The following is a 20,470-nucleotide window of genomic DNA, read 5'->3' on the forward strand; positions in this document are numbered from 1 at the left end:
TCATAAAAGCACAACACACACAATTATATACAGTATGTAATACTTGATAAACAATTGTGTTACTGGTTTATGTACTTACTATATAATATATACTTTTCATTATTTTAGAGTGTACTCATCTCCTTATTAAAAAAAATGTTAACTGTAAAACAGCCTCAGGGAGGTTCTTCACAAGGTATTCCAAAAGAAGGCATCATTTATCATAGATGACAGCTCCATGTGTGTTATTGCCCCTGGAGTCCCTCCAGTGGGATACAATGTGGAGGCAGAAGACAGTGATACTAATGATCCTGACTCTGTAGGCCTATGCTAATGTGTGTGCTTGTGTCTTAGTTTTAACAAAAAAGTTTAAAAATAAATAAAAAACTTTAAAAATAGAAAAAAAAAAACAGAAGATATAAATATTTTTGTATAGCTGTCTGGACAATGTGTTTCTGTTTTATTATAAGAGTCAAAAAGTAAAAATAAAAAGTTTATTAAGTAAAAAGGTTTAGGCTGGGCATTGTGGCTCATGCTTGAAATCCCAGCACTTTGGGAGGCTAAGCAAGTTGATCACTGAGGTCAGTTCAAGACCAGCCTGGCTAACATGGTGAACCCCGTCTCTACTAAAAATACAAAAATTAGCCAGACATGGTGGTGAGCACCTGCAATCCCAGCTACTGGAGAGGCTGAGGCAGGAGAATCGCTTGAACCTGGAGATGGAGGTTGCAGTGAGTTGAGATTGTACCACTGCACTCCAGCCCAGCCAACAGCAAGACTCCGTCTCAAAAGAAAAAGAAACCCCCCCCCCCCCACAGACACACACAACCAAACTTACACAATTCAAAAAAAAAGTTACAGTAAGTTAAGGTTAATTTATTATTAAAGAAAAATACTTGTAGCCTAAGTGTACAGTGTTTATAAAGTCTACAGTGGTATACAGGAATGTCCTGGGCCTTCACATTTACTCACCACTCACAGATTCATCCAGAGCAACTTCCCAGTTCTGCAAGCTTTATTCATGGTAAGTGCCCAATACAGGTCTAACATTTTGTATTTTTTACACTGTATTTTTTTTTTTCTTGAGACGGAGTCCCATTGTTACCCAGGCTGGAGTGCAGTGGTGGGATCTTAGCTCACTGCAACCTCTGACTCCTGGGTTCAAGCAATTCTCCTGCCTCAGCCTCTCAAGCAGCTGGGTCTAAAGGCACCCACCACCACGCCCGGCTAAACGTTTTTGTATTTTTAGCAGAGACAGGGTTTTGCCATGTTGACCAGGCTGGTCTCGAACCCCTGCCCTAAGGTGATCCGCCTGCCTCGGCCTCCCAAAGTGCTGGGATTACAGGCATGAGCCACCGCGCCTGGTCTACACTCTATTTTTACTGTACCTTTTTTATATTTAGATACAAAATACTTAGCATTGTGTTACAACTGCCTACAGCATTCAGTACAACAACGTCTCCACAGGTTTGTGGCCTAAGAGCCATAGAACCTCGGTCTGTAGTAGGCTATACCATCTATGTTTGTGTAAGACATTCTATAATGTTCATACAATGACAAAACTGCTTAAAAATGCATTTCTCAGAACATATCCCCATGGTTAAGCAAGGCATGACTGTATATAAACATGCAAAAGTATAATAGAATCACTTAGGTTTACAACGCTGAAGATCATAGATTAAGATGTTATACATAAATATGGCATAATGATTTCTAAATATCTTATGTCAATGTTTTAAATATAAATTGAGCTTATTGTGCCTAAAAAAAATTAACACCATCACAGTACCTTTTAAGCTGTGAGCATGTCTGCTAAACAATAGGTTTATTAATTGGTAATCAGTGCTTTAGGCCTCTTGGAAGGAAGTGTTGATCCCATATATACGGCCATTCCCTGTGTGACACTACTTGATTCAAGTCAGGGTCTGTATCTGCTCCTTCCTTGACCCTCAGCTTCTACTCCTATTTTCCCAAAACCATACTCTCTTGACCTCAGGGAAGCATCTGGGATGCTGACTACCACTGTTGAGAATGTATTTAATCCACACACTGGTACAAAGCAGGCACTCAATCAACGGATGGTAGTTCATGACCCTGACAACCCAGCCTCAAACCCAAACTCTTCTCATGTCTGAGAACCTAAATGACCCTGGTGCTCCTCCTACCACTTCTGACTATTCTTTCAGTTACTTCTCCTAGCTCCTTCTCTACCTATCCCTTAGTGAGGGCTTTCCAATGTTTTAACTTTGGTTTGTTTATTCTTTTCACTACATACAGCCTTAAAGGTATGTTCCTAAGACTTCAACTTTATACAAATCTCTCCAGTCCTGACTTCTCCAGTCTCAGTATCATGTTCCAAACTACATATGCTAAGTGTTCAAAATATGTTGCCATGTGCCCTTTACCAGTGTACTTTTTCAAGGGTACACGTTTTATATGCTTTGCTGAGTATTTTTTTTTTTTTTTTTACACAGCATGGACCCTTACTACATTTCATTTGCTTTTATTGACTTACAAAGATCTATGTATCTGTGAGCTGCTGAAAACCTTTTAGCTTAAAAACAAGGTTTTTATGACAGGTTCTATGACAAAGAGCAATGGTTTAAAGTGAGGCGTGTGTCCCAGGTGGTAACGTAAGTTCATCCATTGGGATGTGAGAAGAAAATATTAGAATAGGGCCGGGCGCGGTGGCTCAAGCCTGTAATCCCAGCACTTTGGGAGGCTGAGATGGGTGGATCACGAGGTCAGGAGTTCGAGACTATCCTGGCTAACACGGTGAAACCCCGTCTCTACTAAAAAATACAAAAAGCTAGCTGGGCGAGGTGGCTGGCGCCTGTAGTCCCGACTACTCGGGAGGCTGAGGCAGGAGAATGGCGTAAAACCCGGGAGGCGGAGCTTGCAGTGAGCTGAGATCCGGCCACTGCAGTCCAGCCAGGCGACAGAGCGAGACTCCGTCTCAAAAAAAAAAAAAAAAAAAAAAGAAAATATTAGAATGTTTTTCATCTCATCCTGTGAATACTTTATAATTACAACAGAAGTATGTGCATATAATTTATGGATACTTACATTGACAGTATAGTCAAGATTTTTTTTTTTTTTTTTTTTTTTTTTTTTTTTTTTTTTTTTTTTTTTTTTTTGAGACGGAGTCTCGCTGTGCCGCCCAGGCTGGAGTGCAGTGGCGCGATCTCGGCTCACTGCAAGCTCCGCCTCCCGGGTTCCCGCCATTCTCCCGCCTCAGCCTCCGAGTAGCTGGGACTACAGGCGCCCGCCACCGCGCCCGGCTAGTTTTTTGTATTTTTAGTAGAGACGGGGTTTCACCGTGTTAGCCAGGAGGGTCTCGATCTCCTGACCTCGTGATCCACCCGCCTCGGCCTCCCAAAGTGCTGGGATTACAGGCTTGAGCCACCGCGCCCGGCCAAGATTTTTTTTTTTTTTACTGACAGAACTTTATAATTTAAGTTGTAGAGTCCACTGATGAAGAATGATCCTGACCTAACCTATAGTAATAATATTGCAGTACCACTTGCCAGGTGATTAAAAGTAAGTATTTCTAAACCAAGTTTGACATCTAGGAGCCTATTAAAATACTGAATATAAATATGCTCTATAGTCAGAAATGTATCTCAAATTCAGGTGTGATTAAGATATTCTGATACTTATTCTGACTCAATATTCCCTCCGGTTAAATTTATAAGCATCTGAGAAAGATAAGGACAAGTAAAGATCAAACAGTTTGTATGTTCAAATAGGTCAATATAAGAGTAGTTTTTTTCCATTTGACAAAACATGCTCAAAGCACATAACTATCTTATGGGCTCCCAGCACTGCATTACTTAATGCAAGAGGACTGCTGAATGAGAAGGATCTCAGAGCCTATCTGATCCCCTATCAAATGACAGAAAACCCTGCTGCCCTGTCCCAGACATCAGCAGATAATCCCTTTACTAAGAATTTTAGGGAAGGGGTGCTCATGCCATAAGGCAAGCCATTGTGATACTGGGTAAATCTAGATGTTGTAATGAGATTTCTTACAGTGAGATAACTTCTATCCATGGCATTCAGATCTGCTCTCAACAAGACAGCACAGCAACTTTCCAAATGTCCCCTTAGTAAACACGGTTTACAGTTGACTCACCATCCCTGACCTCCTCCCTGCATTGTGAGGAATGTAGACAGTGTTTCACTTATAAACAGCAAAGACAGAGACATTGGGAACAAAACATCAACTTCACAAGAAAACTGGCTCTCAATAAATAATAATGTGTGATTAACATGTGTTCTCCTAAACTAAGATTGCATTCCTGTATTTTAAAGCAAAGAAGTCATGCTTGGCTCATAATAAGACTTTAATAAACTAATACATTGGCTCTTAACCTGAAAAAATGCCAAGACAGACTGCAGCCTATATTTTGTACTTGTAAACTGTAATTTTAATAAGTTATAAATGGATTTAACATTTACTCCATTTAAACTGCTTCTTGTTTTTACTTTAGCCTTTCAGCCTGAAATCTTTCTGAATTGTAATTCTGTATTAGCTTTTCCTCCCTACTTTGTGTTATCTATAAACTGGTAACACACATATTACACACACACTTAAAGCTGGCAGGATCTGAAACTCAACAGGTTAACACACATATATTAAACATCTGAGTGCAGAAATTCAAAATAAGTTTAAGGTCCATCCACTAAAATGTACTGTCTGTAGATAATCTTGCTATCAAAATTACTGTAAATTACTTTGCCTTTCTAAAATTGAGATGTATCATCAAGCTGTCCCTTGATTTCCTCAAGCATATTTTTACATGCAATTCAAAAAAGAAAAAATATTTTGTAAACTATATAAAGTGTTCTACACATACAGTAATGCTTATACGAGCCCTCCTCTCATGGCTTCAGTAATCTAAAAAAGTAAATCCAAAAAACAGTTTATTAAAAAGTAATCTATAAAGCAATGAGAATAGTTTGTTGCAATTTAGGGAACGCTACATTTAAAGACAATAGTTTCATGTTGTCATAAACATTCAAGTAGACACAAAAATAAGACTACTCTTGTCCCAAGGATAGTAAAGAACAGTAAAATGATAAAAAGATGAAAGGTCATGCCCAGTGACTTTGAGGGTTACAAGGAGTGATCCTATCAGATTGGATAGCATTAGAGAGAGGGCACAAAAGAACGGAAGAAGAAAAAGAGGGCATCCCAGTTAAGATGCAGAAAGATTGTGTGAAGGCAAGAAAGGGATAGTAAGAGTTACTCAAAGAACAGCAAGCAATTCACTCAGCAAGAGGATGGGAACAAGTATGGCAGAAAGGGCTGGCTGGAAGCACATGCTGGGGTCAGACTGTGTGGAGGACCTGTCAATCACAACCCAGGAGTATGTGTTCATCTGGTGGGCCAGGGAGAGCACCTAAGTGCTTCAGAGGAGGGGGCTGTGACTTGAACTGTGTTTTAGAAGAATTTCTCTTGTCGCAAAGAAAACAAATATGACAAGGGAAAAAGACTAGAAATAAAACTACACATGAAATTAGTCCAAGGCCTAACTGAGGAAAAAGGAGATTCACAGTAAAAAGATAACGTACTAGAGACCAAGGGCAAACTTATAATTCTGCATTTTCTTCAATATTCTCTTTTGTGCTTTTTAGAAAATCAAGACACAAATTACTTATCTCCAGTCTTCTGGATAGCTTCCTATGTGTATCACTTTCCTAGATTGACAGTGGTTCAGACTTAATGTCAAATTCTGCAAATTTCTATAGCCTTCTGAGTCGTAATTCATCAAAGCCAAGTAAAAATCCAGTGAAATCATATGTCCTTTTAGTATTTCATCATATTGGGTTCATTTTCACAATGAGAGTTTTACAAAATACACAGCAAATAAATAGGAGTTGCTTAGGGAGTGCTAACACTCATTCCTTGTTATTACTGCTTAACTGAAAACAAGTAAATAAATTTCCTTTACTACTTTTCAGGAACTTTTTGCCCTTCTAAAATTTAGTCTCCTGACACTATTTTTTTTTTTACAGTTTGTAGTCTTCTGTCATATTTATTACTGTATATTCCTTTTCCCACATTAGTACATTTAAGTGCTGAGGTTCATGAAAAACAAACAAACAAACAAACAAAAAACAAAAAAACACATCAGCATTCGAGTTGAGCCCTGAAGAATAAGTAGCATTTCCACAGCAAGAGACCAGGGCTGAGCGGGGGAGAAGAGAAAGTATTTTAGTCCTAAGAAAAAGCATAAGCAGAAACGGGCAAACGTGAGAAGGGTATGTGTAAAGACACACTGTGTTAGTTTCAGTAGAGGGAGGAGGGAAAGGAAGACAGTGGGAAGAAAGCTAACAGCTATTGAGCACTTATGATTGCGCAGGTGCTTATACTCATTATTTCATTTGCTTGTTAACTTAAAACAATCATTTGAGGTAGGTATTAGTTTCTGCATTTTTTTTTTTTTTGAGACAGTCTCACTCTGTTGCCCAGGCTGGAGTGTAGTGGCACGATCTCGGCTCACTGCAACCTCTGCCTCCCCGGTTCAAGGAATTCTCTGCCTCAGCCTCCCAAGTAGCTGGAATTACAGGTGCCTGCCATCGCACCTGGCTAATTTTTGTATTTTTAGTAGAGACAGGGTTTCACCATCTTGGCCAGGCTGGTCTTGAACTCCTGACCTCGTGATCCACCTGTCTCGGCCTCCCAAAGTGCTGGGATTACAGGTGTGCGCCATCACACCTGGCCAGTTCCTGCATTTTATAAGGTGACTGAAGATAACGTAACTCAGAAAGGTGAAGTAACCTGTCCAAAATGAGCAAGGAAAAAGCAGAGCCAGATTTGAACTTAGGTGTTTTCCATTTTTCTCACTGGGTCATTCGACTACAGCTTTAAATTCTTATGTTTGGCCATATTCTATCCTATTTAAGTAAGAAACACTGTTGCTATCAGAAATGTTCCTGGCTATTCAAAGCAAGGCTTGAATACAGTCTATTTTGTTACTATGAAAATCCATATACATAAATATTAAATAATAGAACCTAATAAAATATAGATCCCAAACATGAAAGGTTATTTTGTTACTGTAACTTACTAAACGGACTTGATCTAATAAAAATACTATTTCTTCGTAGCAGTCAGGTAACAATAGAAAACATATTTCACTAGTCTTGAATTAAAAATATGCCTTAAACGCAAACTGTGGATTTATACTTTATCTGTTAAGGCTTCCAGCAAGTGGTGCAGACAGAGCCTACAATTTCGTTCTCTGTGTAAAATAAGTTACAGGTTTCATAACTCTAGTTATCTGGCAACTCTCAGTTCTTCCAAGTTTACTGTGGCTAGCAGATTGAATATAGTCAGAAGGCCCCAACAAATAAATGGGCAAAGGACAATTCACAAAATATAAACAGTATCTGGCTAACAAATGTAGTTAAAATATTCCTGCTCCACTAGAAATCAAGGAAATATACAAGGGTTAATCTACCAAATTCAGGAAAAAGTGCTAGAATTCAAACAAAGGTAATGCAGTAACGTGCAAAACATCATTGGTCAAGTATTGTCTGGTCCTATATACTATATAGTCTGCAACGCTGGTTCTCTCTCATTTGCTATTTTAATAAAGTATTGTACACTTTACAGAAGAGCTTTAAAGTTTTATGATGTGTAATTCTAAATGTAGAAATGAAGTCTTCTGCACAAATTAGAGAAAACCTAAATGTCCAACAACAGGAAAATGGTTAAAAAAAAAAATAGGTAATCTACCCAATGGATCATTATGCAGCCACAAAAATTCCACTTAGCACAGTCAATAACACAAAAAACCCACCTGTTATGTTGTTAAATGAAATGGCAAAGTACAAAGACATCATATGAAAAAAGTGACTACAAAATTCAAAAACATGCATTAACTTAAAAAAATCTATGTGGTAAGAATGAGAGAGAGAGAGAGAGAGAGAGAGAGAGAGAGAGAGAGAGAGAGAGAGAGACTGACATGGATACTATTCACCAAAATGTTTTGTACTGGTAAATTTTTAAAATTCAACTTTACCATAGTCTTCAAATTTTTATATATGAGATATATTTCAAAATGTATTACTTTTATAATGAAGTAGAGGACAAGAAATGTCACGTATAGCCACACTGTAGTCTGGGGTTATTTAGTGCAGGGACAAACATCCCTAAATACAGCTTTTTGGGCCCTAGTAGTATCATTGCATTAGAGCACAGCAAAATTCTTGCCCATTAATCTACATTCATAATAACCTAGAATAACTAAAAGTGTTTTATGGATAGTAAACTGTTAAATAGAGAAACATACAAGAGGTTGTAAAAAGATCTCTATCAAACCAGTATCAACACAATATTTCATTAATAAATATAAATCTTCCTGACATACTTACATCATGTCATTCCCTGACCCCCAAACTCTGAAAGAGTCCCCAGGGTCAGGAGTAATTTGAACAATTTTCTGAAGTGTGCACGCACTGCATAATCTCATCCCATTCTAACGATTCTCCCCACTCATATCCATGGGATCAAAGGCTCTCATTCACAAGCCTTGTGCTCAGGCTGGCCTACTCACTTTCTCTCAAAGAAACTTTATGTAGTTTTGCTCAATCAGCCACCCACACCTTGATTTCCCTATTCCTTCCTACTCCTCCCTCAGCTGACTCCCCATACTCCCAGACACAGACTGCCCTCTTCGACCCACAAGCCATCCTATACACACATAAACGCATACATATACATATACCTCATTAAGTTATTGTCTATAAAACACACCAAGCACTTAGCCATATAGCCTAAAATTATGTAAATAAATATATGTATTATCTCCAGAACACATCTGAATTTCCAAAGATTAGGGAACTTTGCTATATTTCTTTGTATAAAACATTGCTTTTATGTAAAACTTCATAGCTTACAATGCAACTTCACATATATGATTTTCAATATGTACCTTAGTGACTTAAACTTTTCTGAGTTCATCCTAGAAAGATCTGGGATAAAGATATTATTCCTGCCTACAACCCTCAAATAAAATTAGTTAATGATAGTATTAACAATTACTTCATACTGAAGATATCCCCATGTGAATATAAAGAAATGACCAAAGTCTGTCTCTGAATGTGCGGATTTTAAATTTGGAGCCATATGGTATTCAAAGAATAAAAGCTAGAAAATGGCTATTAAAAAAAAAAAAAAAGGATACTTCGGTAAGACAACTTATCAAAAGAACATTTAAACTAAAAAATATTTTCAATTTAACATGGTAATCTACAATTAAAAATGACAGGTTGAACTTCTATTTTAAAAAGTCTTATTTTCTTTAAGTAGACAGATATTTTCATTAAACCTACAAACTGAAAGCTCTTAAGATTTTTCTGAAACTTTTACAATAAGTAAAATTAAGGTAGCCTAAACTATTTCAGAATGTAAAGTCACAGTAAACACAACTCCCTGGTGTTGATCTTCATTGCCATATACTGTCAAAAAGTACATGACCAAAAAAGTACTCTGACCAAAACTAAACCAAACACTTTCCAAAAAAAACCAGAAATCTAGTACAAATGAATGAATTCAGACTGAGCAGTTTAAATACAGTATTTCAGTTATAGTTTGGACTGTGTTTGATCACTGTGTTATAGAAAAAGGCCTTTATCCACATTTTAAAATAGGTACAGTATATTACATATATACTATATATATATATAGAAAGAGAGAGAGAGAGAGACAGAGTCTTGCCCAGGCTGAAGTGCAGTGGTAAGATCTCGGCTCACTGTAACCTCCGCCTCCCAGGTTCAAGCCATTTTCCTGCCTGAGCTTCCTGAGTAGCTGGGATTATAAGCATGTGCTACTAGGCCCTGCTACTTTTTGTATTTTTAGTAGAGATGGGGACTTGCCATATTGGCCAGGCTGGTCTCGAACTCCTGACCTCAAGTGATCCCTCCACCTCAGACTCCCAAAGTGCTGCGATTACAGGCATGAGCCACTGCACCTGGCCACATTACATATATTAATGAAAATTAAAAACATGGGTTTTCTTAGGTAAAATAGTAATGTTGATAAATTCTACCTTATGCTACATCTCAGGTTTGAATTATGATGTCATTAATTACCTATACAGTATCTTTAATATTAAACTAAAAGTATAACTTCAAATCTTACAATATCATCAAGGACTTATCCATCCAATTCAATTAACTGACCTAAGTATTTTTCATAATTGTATTTTTATGTTAATAGCCAATCACTTCCCCCTTTCCAACAATTCGCACTTATTCTACATAGTAAGCTTTCAAAATGACAAATTTTTTTCCACCCAAGTATTCTACAGACCTCAAAAAGGCAGACTACAGGGAAAACAACGAGAAATGAAAGAAATCTCTTGCTACCCTCAGATCTATCAAGCTATACTTAAGAGCCAATTCTAAGTTCAGAAAAAAAAAAAGAAAAAGTGGGAATATAAAAACCTCTTAAAATGTAGAAGAAATTAGACTAGTTTAGTTTTCTTTAATATCTTCTTTAATAAGACATTACAGCACACAACTGAGCCCCCAGTGTGTCAGTTAAACATGGGGATGTATATCCACATGAAGAGAATGGAAACAAGTTTAATCTTAACCCCATTCCTTTTGGCAAGTAATAGAAATACAGCATACAAATGGACCAATTCTCTCTCAGTGTATTTTATCAAGTCTTTGAAGACACCATAACAGTTTTATAATGAACTCTGCTGCAATCTGTTAAAGAATCTTCAAATTAAATTACAGGGATGTTTGGTTTTTAACTCAAACACAGTAAAATGGGGATTGTACTAACAATCCCCTCATGAACTATAAGGATGAATATGCTCATGTAAGATCAATGCAGCTATTTCCCTGTCACTGAGATAATAGTGTTAAATAAAAATTAAACCAAAACTTGTGAATGGTTTTCTATGATTTGTCACTAAACATAAACATACATATGCTCAAAGCACTTTTTAAAAACTTTTAAGTTGTGATTTAACCAGAACTTCTGCAATATCCACAAGAAATTAGGTAAAATTCTAACTTTCTGGTAATCAACATATTAGGAAACAACAGATATTAAATCTGAAACTTAGGAAATTAAATACACAAAATAAAAGGACTATTTTAAAGTAAGGGCATAAGAATAGGAGTTGCTAAGAAACTATCAGCACTGAAGCTTTTCCTTGGAAACATCTTAAACTTACAGGGAAGACAAGGTGGGCAAAATATGCAGAGCTACAAAACAAAGCAATGAAAAGTTACAGCAGAAGAGGGAATGCATTCTGTAATCCACAGGATCAGATAAGTGGCTCTAAGCAGTTACCAGTAAGTATTTTAGTGTTCTTCCTATTATATATTGAGTTAACAGCAGTTTTACAAGTTAAGAGTTGACACAAGCAAATTAGAAGAACTCTAAAATTAGCCTTCCGTAATTGGGTAAGATTTACCATATCCATCTGAACAAACCCATTTCCCCATCCTGAGATCTAAAAGAATGTGAATATTGACCCATTTTAATACTTTTCAAGTTCAGATGGAAGTCATACTGTACACCAGTCTTTGATTTTAGGAAACAGCACAAAGCAAACTCCTAAAATCAACAACTCACTTAGAAAAGAAAGGAGGGAGAGGGTTCTGGGAATTAATCCAGCCACAAGTCATTCCAATCTTCCTGTTAATGTAAAATCCATTTGTAAAAATGGCCAAATAGTAACTACCAAAAACCTCAAAAATTAATGTTTCAATTTCAAATTAAGGAACTTCAAGAGTTTTCAAAGAATCTAGTATCAAGATTGACCTTTACCAGTTCACATTTGTTCCATATTTTGCAGTAAACAATAGGTTTAATGATTATTTCATTATGGCATACACATCAGAACCTAATCTTTCAGAAGGGCTGACAATCCAACTGCTTCTAGAAATTTATCAGTTATCTATAGGGTACACCTGACTGGCAGTTAGAGCCAGGTCTTACTGCAATTTTAAATATTCCAACTCAAACACAGGAAATCATCAGAGGGGTACAATGACACATAACCGCAATATACTAAGGCAGCAGATAAGTCATTTTTCACCTAGAGAATCAGCTGCCCATAAAATCATATGCACAATTTTAATGAATGAGTCTGCTCTAGTTTAAGGAACCTGCCACTGAGCTGAGAAAGGGATATAAGAATTGCACTTGCAATTCTAGCTGATGAATTCATTAGATTTTTATAAGGCAAATAATGTGGAAAGTTAGAACAGAATTTCTAAAACCATTTATCCTGTGATGTCGTAAATCAAAGTACTATTTTATTAAATGAGTTATTTTACACAATATGAACATCAATATAATTACAGTTGTAAAAAAATTTTTTATAACAAGAATGGACTGATTTTCAGATTTCCAAATCAGAGTCAACTGTACATTTACACAGAATTGTCTTTGCATGAAGCCCAAAAGGGAACAGCATAAAAATGAGTGTTTCTGTAGCCCCTTTATTTTTGCTGATCAACAGTTTGTTAGAAAAGCAGCTGCAGGTATGTTACCTAAGGTCTGAGACAGCAGAAGAGTCAAAGGTGTCGTGAATCCACCTATAAAACATAAGCAAAATTTTCAATGAATGTTACCATTGCACAAATGCAACTTACCTGCATTTCAAATAACTAAGAAGAAGTACTATGAAGATAGTATCTGGTAAAATTGTCGACCAGACTTTATATTTTGAACTTTGATGAATTTATTTTAAAAAGAAATAATTCTCAAACACACAACACATCCACCACCAACTCCACTGTTTAGGGGGAAAAAATCCAACCAAATGTAATGTGTAAAGTGGTAATTTTCAACCAACAAATTTATAAACAAATTTATATAGCACATAGCTACATTTTGCCCTATATTTTAATACTCAGAAGCTCTGCTAAGGGGATAGGTTGATGAGGGGGAAAAGAAGAACCTCTGCTAAGTACTATAAGTAAACTAATTGTAAAAAGGTGCTCACGAACATTGGTGTACGTTGTTTTTGAGAGGGAAACTCTCAAATATCTTTGTAATCACTATTTTCCTTAAACTGATACGTTTCTTCCATTCTTGGATCAGAGATGGCTAGCATGTACTCATCTCCCCATTTTTGGCTACAGTAGTAAAAATTTGGATGTTTCAAAGGCAGTGAAAGGAAACAGTCTGAGAAAAAAGGGACTAAGTTACACATTAACTTAAATAGGGGAAGCAATAAAATCTCAGAAGGCAGAAATTAATTTCACAATAAGAGAAGACAGTTTTGGTCTTGCATACAACCCTGATATTAACAAATCAATAGAAAAAGAGGTGAGTTACCTGTAAACAACCTTATGCCTGAACATCAGCTAATTCTGGAGGAAGTGGAGTCTTAGGATGCTTGCTCTCAAAGTGCTGCTTGAAGGTCTTAGGGTCTGGCATTTGTGTCTAACAAAAAAATCGCGCAAAAGAAAGCTAGACTTTATTTATGAAATAAAAATGTGTTACTTTTTAGAATCCTGAATCTTCTCAGGATAGACAATTATCACAAAAATACCTTTAAATTCCTACAACTTAGTGGCTGGCATATGAAGAGGGACTTTGTGGTAAAGAAATTCCTAACATTCCCACATTTCACATATACAGAAAGGTAAGTCACATAGAATGTATTCTGCTTATCTGATTAACAGCAAACAATAGGTAACATTTACTGAACCCTTATTATGTTAAGCATGTTACCTTAATTACCACAGAACCTTCAAAGTAATCTTTAGCGCCTACTAGCATCCTCATTTTACCTCATAAGGAAACTAAAACCCAGTTTAATTTGCCCAAGACCTTATTTTAACTTAGTACTAGGTATGTGACCTCTCAGATACTATACTATACTGACTTCCCTTGGCAAGAACCTTCAATTATTTATTCTTAACCCATTCAATTACACAAAATATGAAATAGAAGTCTGTGGTTTTAAGTTTTTAAGTGTGTGAACTACTCTAGCACATTTAGATTAAGGTATTTCTTTATCATTAATTGATTAAAATTTGCACCCTGCCTGTTTCCAAACTCTCAGAAGTTGCTCAATTTCATTATTTTGAGTGTACATGTAGTGGACTAACCCCACTGTGGTTTCCTTTGGTACTGCCATTCACTAACTTCAAGAGTAATGAGCTTAAACAAACAGGCAAGAGGTTCTGATTTGGAGCTTCAGAAGTACTTCTTTGAGAAGCAGTACAGTAGTGGTCCAGAGGGTGGACTCTGGAGCTGAACTGCCTGAGTTCAGATTCCAGTTCTTCTACTAACCAGCTGGGAGACCCCACACAAATTGTTTAATTTCCACGAGTCAGTTTACTCTTCTGTAAAATGAGAACAATAAAAGTACTTTATCTTACAGGGTTATGTGGATTAAATAGGTGAATACATGTAAAACACCTGGCTCTATGTCTGGCATATGGTAAGCACTCAAAAGTAGCTGTTATTATTACTGTCCTTCAAATCTAATAAAACACATTCATTCTAGGAAAAGCTCTCAACATGAATATACTCTATATGGTTTTACAGACATGCTAATTATAAAATGTAGTGAAGAAAAAGAAAAAAGCCAATTATATAGCCACAGGTATATTTACTAGCATATTACATAGCTCTAAAAGCATAGTTTAGAGTTATATGATATGCTAGTGAAGTGTTTTATATGCCCTTATGAAGACATCTTTATTTTATATGAGGAAAGGGATATTGTTTTGTTCACTCCTTTTTCCCAGGACCTAGAGATTTTTGCCTCGCCATAGGAGCCATTCAAAAAATGTCTGTTGGAAGGGTGAATGAAGATAGATACCTAAAATAATCAGCTCTCAAACCTACTATTTCAAGAAAAGCATCTATTTTGCTATGGTTTCAAAATTTTAATCTATACAAACCAATTTATAATGAAAGAACTGCTCACGGGAGAGCTGTATCTTTCAATTCAATTCCCCTTACCCTACAGACAGTGCAGGTATATATTAAGGCAGCTTTGGCAGCAGCCTTTTGGTCATGTCCTTGTTTCTTCTTTTGTCCAGCTTGCTTTTTGGCATTTTTCTGCTGAGACTGAATTTTCTGCTGTCCACGAGCCATATCTAAAAACAGAAGGTGAAGCATTAGAGTGGCTTATTTACTCTAATACAGAGTAATCTAAGCATAAGAACGTCTTAGAACGGAAGCCTTAAGTTTTATAGAAACACCTGGCAAATAAAAATGTATAGGTATTAAAATTCCCACACACAAATGCTACAAAAGTATCAACTGGCAGAACCCTGTGGAAAACTAGTTGGTAGTTGTTTATTCTATGAGCCAGCAATTCCACTCTCGGTATGTACTCAACAGAAATGCAAATGTTATGTACACCAAGACATGTACAAAACGTTCTGAGTGCCCATTCCAAAACTGGAAAAAATCCGAATGCCCATCAATAGTAATATGGATGCACAACTTGTATACATATTTTTATAGTATTTATACAACGGAATACTACCCAGCATTTAAAAAATTGTGGCCAGCTGGGCGCGGTGGCGCATGCCTGTAATCCCAGCACTTTGGGAAGTTGAGGCGGGCGAATCACGAGGTTAGGAGATCGAGACCATTTTGGCTAACACGGTGAAACCCTGTCTCTACGAAAACTTCAAAAAAAAAATTAGCCGGGCGCGGTAGTGGGCGCCTGTAGTCCCAGCTACTCGGGAGGCTGAGGCAGGAGAATGGCGTGAACCCAGGAAGTGGAGCTTGCAGTGAGCCGAGATCCTGCCACTGCACTCCAGCCTGGGCTACAGAGCGAGACTCTGTCTCAAAAAGGAAAAAAAAAAAAATTGTGGCCAGGTGCAGTGGCTCACACCTGTAATCCTAGCACTTTGGAAGGCCAAGGTGGGTAGATCGTGAGGTCAAGAGTTCAAGATCAGCCTGGCCAAGATGGTAAAACCCCATCTCTACTAAAAATACAAAAAATAAAATAAATAAATAAATAAATAAATTAGCCAGGTATGGTGGCGAGCACCTGTAATTCCAGCTACTTGGGAGGCTGAGGTCTCCGGAGAACTGCTTGAATCTGGGAGGCGGAGGTTGCAGTGAGGCGTGATGGCACCACTGCACTCCAGCCTGGGCGACAGAGCCAGACTCTGGTCTCAAAAATAAACAAACAAAAAATTGTTACAAGTAACAAACTGGTTGTATCTCAATGTTAAAGGAAAGAAGCCAGTTGTAGGGAATATACATTATTTAAAGATCAAAACAGGCAAAGCTAATCTACAGTGAAAGGGGTCACCTTGGAAGTTACGGGTAATGACTGGGAAGACAGGACATGAAGGGGACTTATGGGGTTCTGAAAATGTTCTTGAATCAAGTGTGCTTACTTGTAAAAATTCATTGAACTGTACACTTAAGATTTACGCACTTTACTGTCTGTAATCTTCAAAAGTTTATGAAAAAAGTTTAGCCCCCGCCATCATTTTACTTGATCACTCTGCAAAGTATTCATTGTGACTTGCGATTGTGATTTTTATAACTTTAAGAGAAATAAAAGCTGTCTGTTAATCCTTCTAAAAGAGACCTCAGAAATAGGTGGAAACTGTTCTCTTACTTAGTTTTCATAAAACTACTGTTATTAATTTTTTTAAAAAGTTGGTCTTGCTGGATTGCTGCACAAATTATAAAATGAGATTGTCAGCCAGCCACTAATCCCAGAAGTTTCTTTGCTTTCTAGACGTTAGTTCCCAGTTGAGGGAATTAACTTGGTTAAGAGGGTTCTTTTACAAAGTTGAAAGATACCACTTTTTGTTACCGATGATCTGACGTGAACCCAAATGGATTAAAAAAAAAAAAAAAGAAAATCAAGTCACTGAAAAAAGTTACTTTTACTTTTCCATTTAAAGGCTTCTATTCGATCACACAAGTTAAACCTGTTCATAATTAACCCTGTTCATAAAGAGTCTATCATGAGTCTCAATTGTTTTTTAAATATATCAAAATTGGATCCTAAGTAGAATTCATATATATATATATATATATATATATATATATATATATATATAGTTTAGACTAGCACTGTAACTGAATGTAAATCATTGCAGGACAGGAACATACAATGGCTTTGTATCAACTTCACCAGGGAAGGATGCTAGCTTCTTCTGACTAGGGCCGTAATTAGTTAATGGATATGAGGTCAAAGCATTTCATAAAAATTACTGAGCTCCTCCTGTTCCCCAAAAAAGGAAACTAAAAAAATACACTGATTGGAGAAGTTCCCACTAGCATTAAAAAAAATGAACTGAAAGTCAGATAAAATATAAAAGAGGGTCAATGTTTTTCAGGATAGTCAGCTGAATATTTCAACTGATGAAATACGGGTTTTTTATACTAGGCTAGCATACAAGCCTAATACATTTTCGTAATTGAAAATGTTTAGCATGCCAGCCTAATATGAGAACCCCATTCCCATCATCAATGGTAAATACTACCAGCTGTTATCAGTGCTTGAAGACTAAGCTTCGATTTTTGCTTTAGATAAAAAAAAAAAAAATTCTTATTAATTCTAAGCCAAAAGGCACATTAAAAAAAAAAATGTATTTAAGTCCGATGTTACCGCAAGCTTACAAACCTATTCCCACGGAAACAGGTTTGGATACTTATGTATTATTTGGACGACAGTAGTCACGTGATCAACCTTTATGTATACCAGTGTTTTGTAAGATTTTTTGTCTCAATGTCTTCCTATCAGGACCTTGTAACAAAATAGTCAGTCCTCTCACACATCTTAACTCTTCGACACAATGTATTTTCTGTATGTTAATACACTGATTTTGTGGGAAACCTTGTTTTACGTTGAAAAAAAAAAATTCAAAAATGGTAAGCCACTAATTTCATGTTTCTTTGCTTTCTAGAAGTTACTAGCTATTTTGATATTTCCAGGTAGTGACTCGTACAAAGCAATGTCATTAGATACGCAAAATTATTTTTAACTTTTGCACTTAGGACTTTCCCTAAAATATAACATTACACAATAGATTTAACCCATTTTCCATTGTCACCAAACAGCAACCAAAAAGCCCGAAGAGACTTAATAAATAAAATCAGGTAAAGGAAATGGAATCAAATAAGCTAAATGCATGAGGTAGGCCCCTAACTTCTGACAACACGCCGCATCGATTTCCTTTCTGAAAGCAGAAATTCAAACGAACCAACCACCTGCTTTTGGACAGCTCAACTTAGGACTTGCTCTCAAGCCAACAGAATTTTCTACAAAATTGTAGGCAGCCATAACCGCTCCTTGAATTAAATGGGACAAACTGGAGGGAAAAAGTCATTTACAAATACCTACATGTTAGTTTTTAATGCAACTCTCAGTGTGGTTTTCCGAGGGGGCTGCAAAGATGGAAGTAGTAGAAGAAACGAGTTCTAAAATGAGGCGCTCTCGTAGGAGGCAACAAGTAAGCACTGCCCCAAAGCTCCTTTTAAAACCAACACAAATGAGTAACAGAAGAAAAGGATTTTGGGTCCAGGAAGTAGGCTCATTCTCCATAACCATCTGAAAGGAAGAGGCCCAGGCAGCGCTCCACATCCTGACCCTAGCTTTTAACACCATCGTTTTGGGGAGAGGAGAGGAGGAACGCACCCAGAGTGAGGTCTCCACCCAACACTTCTCCGACCCCAGCTGCAGCCTGGCGCACCTTCCTCCCCAAACCCGCCTCTCCCGCCTTGGAGACCCCTTCCTCCTCCCTGCCACCAAAGGCCACGCAGCCCCCCATCTAGCCAGTTCTCACGGACCCTGGTACGAGACGCGCCTCCCGGAGGCCGAGACTGCCCGAACCCCGGCCGCTGCAGCCACCGGGAGCGCCACACTCCGGCAGCCGACCGGCGGCTGTCGCCGTGGATAAGGTTACCGCTCCGCTTCCGCGGCTGGCCTGCTACCCGGCCACCTGCAGGGCCTGGCAGGCGCCCGAACTCACCCTCCTCCCCGCGGCCCGCGCCGGGCCGGGCCCCGCCGCCCCCGGAGACCCCTCGCGACTCGCGGCGAGTCCCACGGTCCCCACCGCCCCCCGCTGGCCGGCCCCCGCCCCGTTTCCCGGGCGTCCCGCGGCGTCAGCACCGCCCCCGCTGCCGCTCACCCGGGCCGGGACAGTCTTGCGTCGGAGAGACCGCACAGCGCGAGAGGGCCGGGAGAGGACGCCGGAGGGAGAGGAAGGGGGAGCGCGCCCGGCACCGCTTGGGCCTCCTCCACCCGCTCAGGAGGGGAAACAGGAGAGCCGGGAGCACAACAGTCCGCGCCTCGCGCGCCCGCCGCCGCCTCAGCCTTAGGGGAGGCCACTATGCCTCGTGCCCGCGCACGCCGTGCCGCTCTCCCCGGCGCCCCCGCCCCGCCTGCTCCTCGCAGCCCCGCCCACTTGCCTTCCTGCGGCGGCCTCCTCCTGACCCCCCGCCCCTCTCGCACGCCTGCGCCCTGGCCGGTCGCGCGGGCCAATGGCAGCGCGCCCCTATTACATAAGAGCGAGGGGGCGGGCCCTGGTGGACACTAACTTCAGGGGACGTCGCCCTCTGTCCCCAGGCGCTCCTCCCCTCCGGCGCGCTCTGTCCCGGCGGCTTCTTCACCGAGCCCTGGGAGCCACGTGATCCCGGTCCTGGCTGGTGACCGGGCCGCGGCGTGTTTCACAAGACGCTCGCTCGCTCAACCACTCGGGCGGCGGCCGGGCCTCAGGCCTTGCGCCTCTTTTCCCGCTCCTCCCTGGCTGACGCGCCGGTCTCGGCGGCGCCCTCCTCGGCACCGGCTGAGGCGGTGGCTCGGGAGAGGATCGCGGGGCCGCGGTGGCTGAGTCACATTCCGGGAGCCCCGCCACCCAGGACACCGCGGCCCCGGCCCGCAGCGAGCCCGGCGGCCCAGCGGCTCTGAACGCGGACGCACAGCCTTTGTTCTTTCACCAGCCGCCGTTTACCTCACTCCCCTGGAAACCCCGGGTGTTTTTCCAACCTGGGGGTTTTTAGTGAGTTCAAGATTCAAGCCTGAGCCCCATTAAAAATTGCTGGTTGGGCCGGGCGCGGTGGCTCACGCCTGTAATCCCAGCGCTTTGGGAGCCCAAGGTAGGAGGATCACTTAAGCCCAGGAGTTCCAGACCAGCCTGAGTAACATAGCGAGACCCACGTCTCAACAAAAATAAAATAAAATAAAATAAAATAAAATAAAAAATTAACGGAGCACGGTGGCCAGCGCCTGTAGTCCCAGCTACTCGGGAGGCCGAGGTGGGAGAATCGCTTGAGCCCAGGAAGTGGAGGTTGCAGTAAGCCGAGATCGCGTCACTGCACTCCATCCTGGGCGACCGAGTGAGACCCTGCCTAAAAAAAGAAAAAGAAAAATTGCTGGCTAGGCTTCCCTGAGGGGTTTAGTTTGACTGTTAACAATGTACAGTACTGAGTTGCTAATACTTTGGGGAATGGTTAAAGTTCTTTGGGCGCGCTCTGTCTCTCTCTGCATTTACAGGCAATGGCAGCAAA

General features: G+C 39.6%; 1 protein-coding gene across 2 annotated transcripts; it reads right to left on the minus strand.

Moving 5' to 3' along the window:
• Positions 1-10,471: 10,471 nt before the first annotated feature.
• On the minus strand, positions 10,472-19,342 carry ZNF706 (zinc finger protein 706). Of its 2 annotated transcripts, none has more exons than XM_030937538.1 (4): positions 18,934-18,952; positions 14,942-15,078; positions 13,301-13,408; positions 10,472-12,555 (listed from the first exon to the last, which is right to left on the minus strand). In XM_030937538.1, the coding sequence occupies exons 2-3, from the start codon at positions 15,074-15,076 to the stop codon at positions 13,313-13,315; spliced, it is 231 nt and encodes a 76-aa protein (XP_030793398.1). In that variant the 5' UTR covers positions 15,077-15,078; positions 18,934-18,952; the 3' UTR covers positions 10,472-12,555; positions 13,301-13,312. The 2 variants fall into 2 exon arrangements, with proteins under 2 accessions (XP_030793398.1, XP_030793397.1); XM_030937537.1 differs by lacking the exon at positions 18,934-18,952 and adding an exon at positions 19,093-19,342 and having other exon boundaries at positions 11,310-12,555.
• Positions 19,343-20,470: the final 1,128 nt, after the last annotated feature.

This window comes from Rhinopithecus roxellana, chromosome 9 (genome assembly GCF_007565055.1).
Source record: "Rhinopithecus roxellana isolate Shanxi Qingling chromosome 9, ASM756505v1, whole genome shotgun sequence".
Classification (NCBI taxonomy): domain Eukaryota; kingdom Metazoa; phylum Chordata; class Mammalia; order Primates; family Cercopithecidae; genus Rhinopithecus; species Rhinopithecus roxellana.

Excerpts from the sequence above, each read along its gene's own strand:
- ZNF706 (XM_030937538.1), bottom strand. The coding sequence starts at position 15,076 with ATGGCTCGTGGACAGCAGAAAATTCAGTCTCAGCAGAAAAATGCCAAA. Across the intron at positions 13,409-14,941 it reads ATACCTGCACTGTCTGTAGG|ACACAAATGCCAGACCCTAA; the intron begins GTAAGGGGAATT and ends TTTTTTTGTTAG.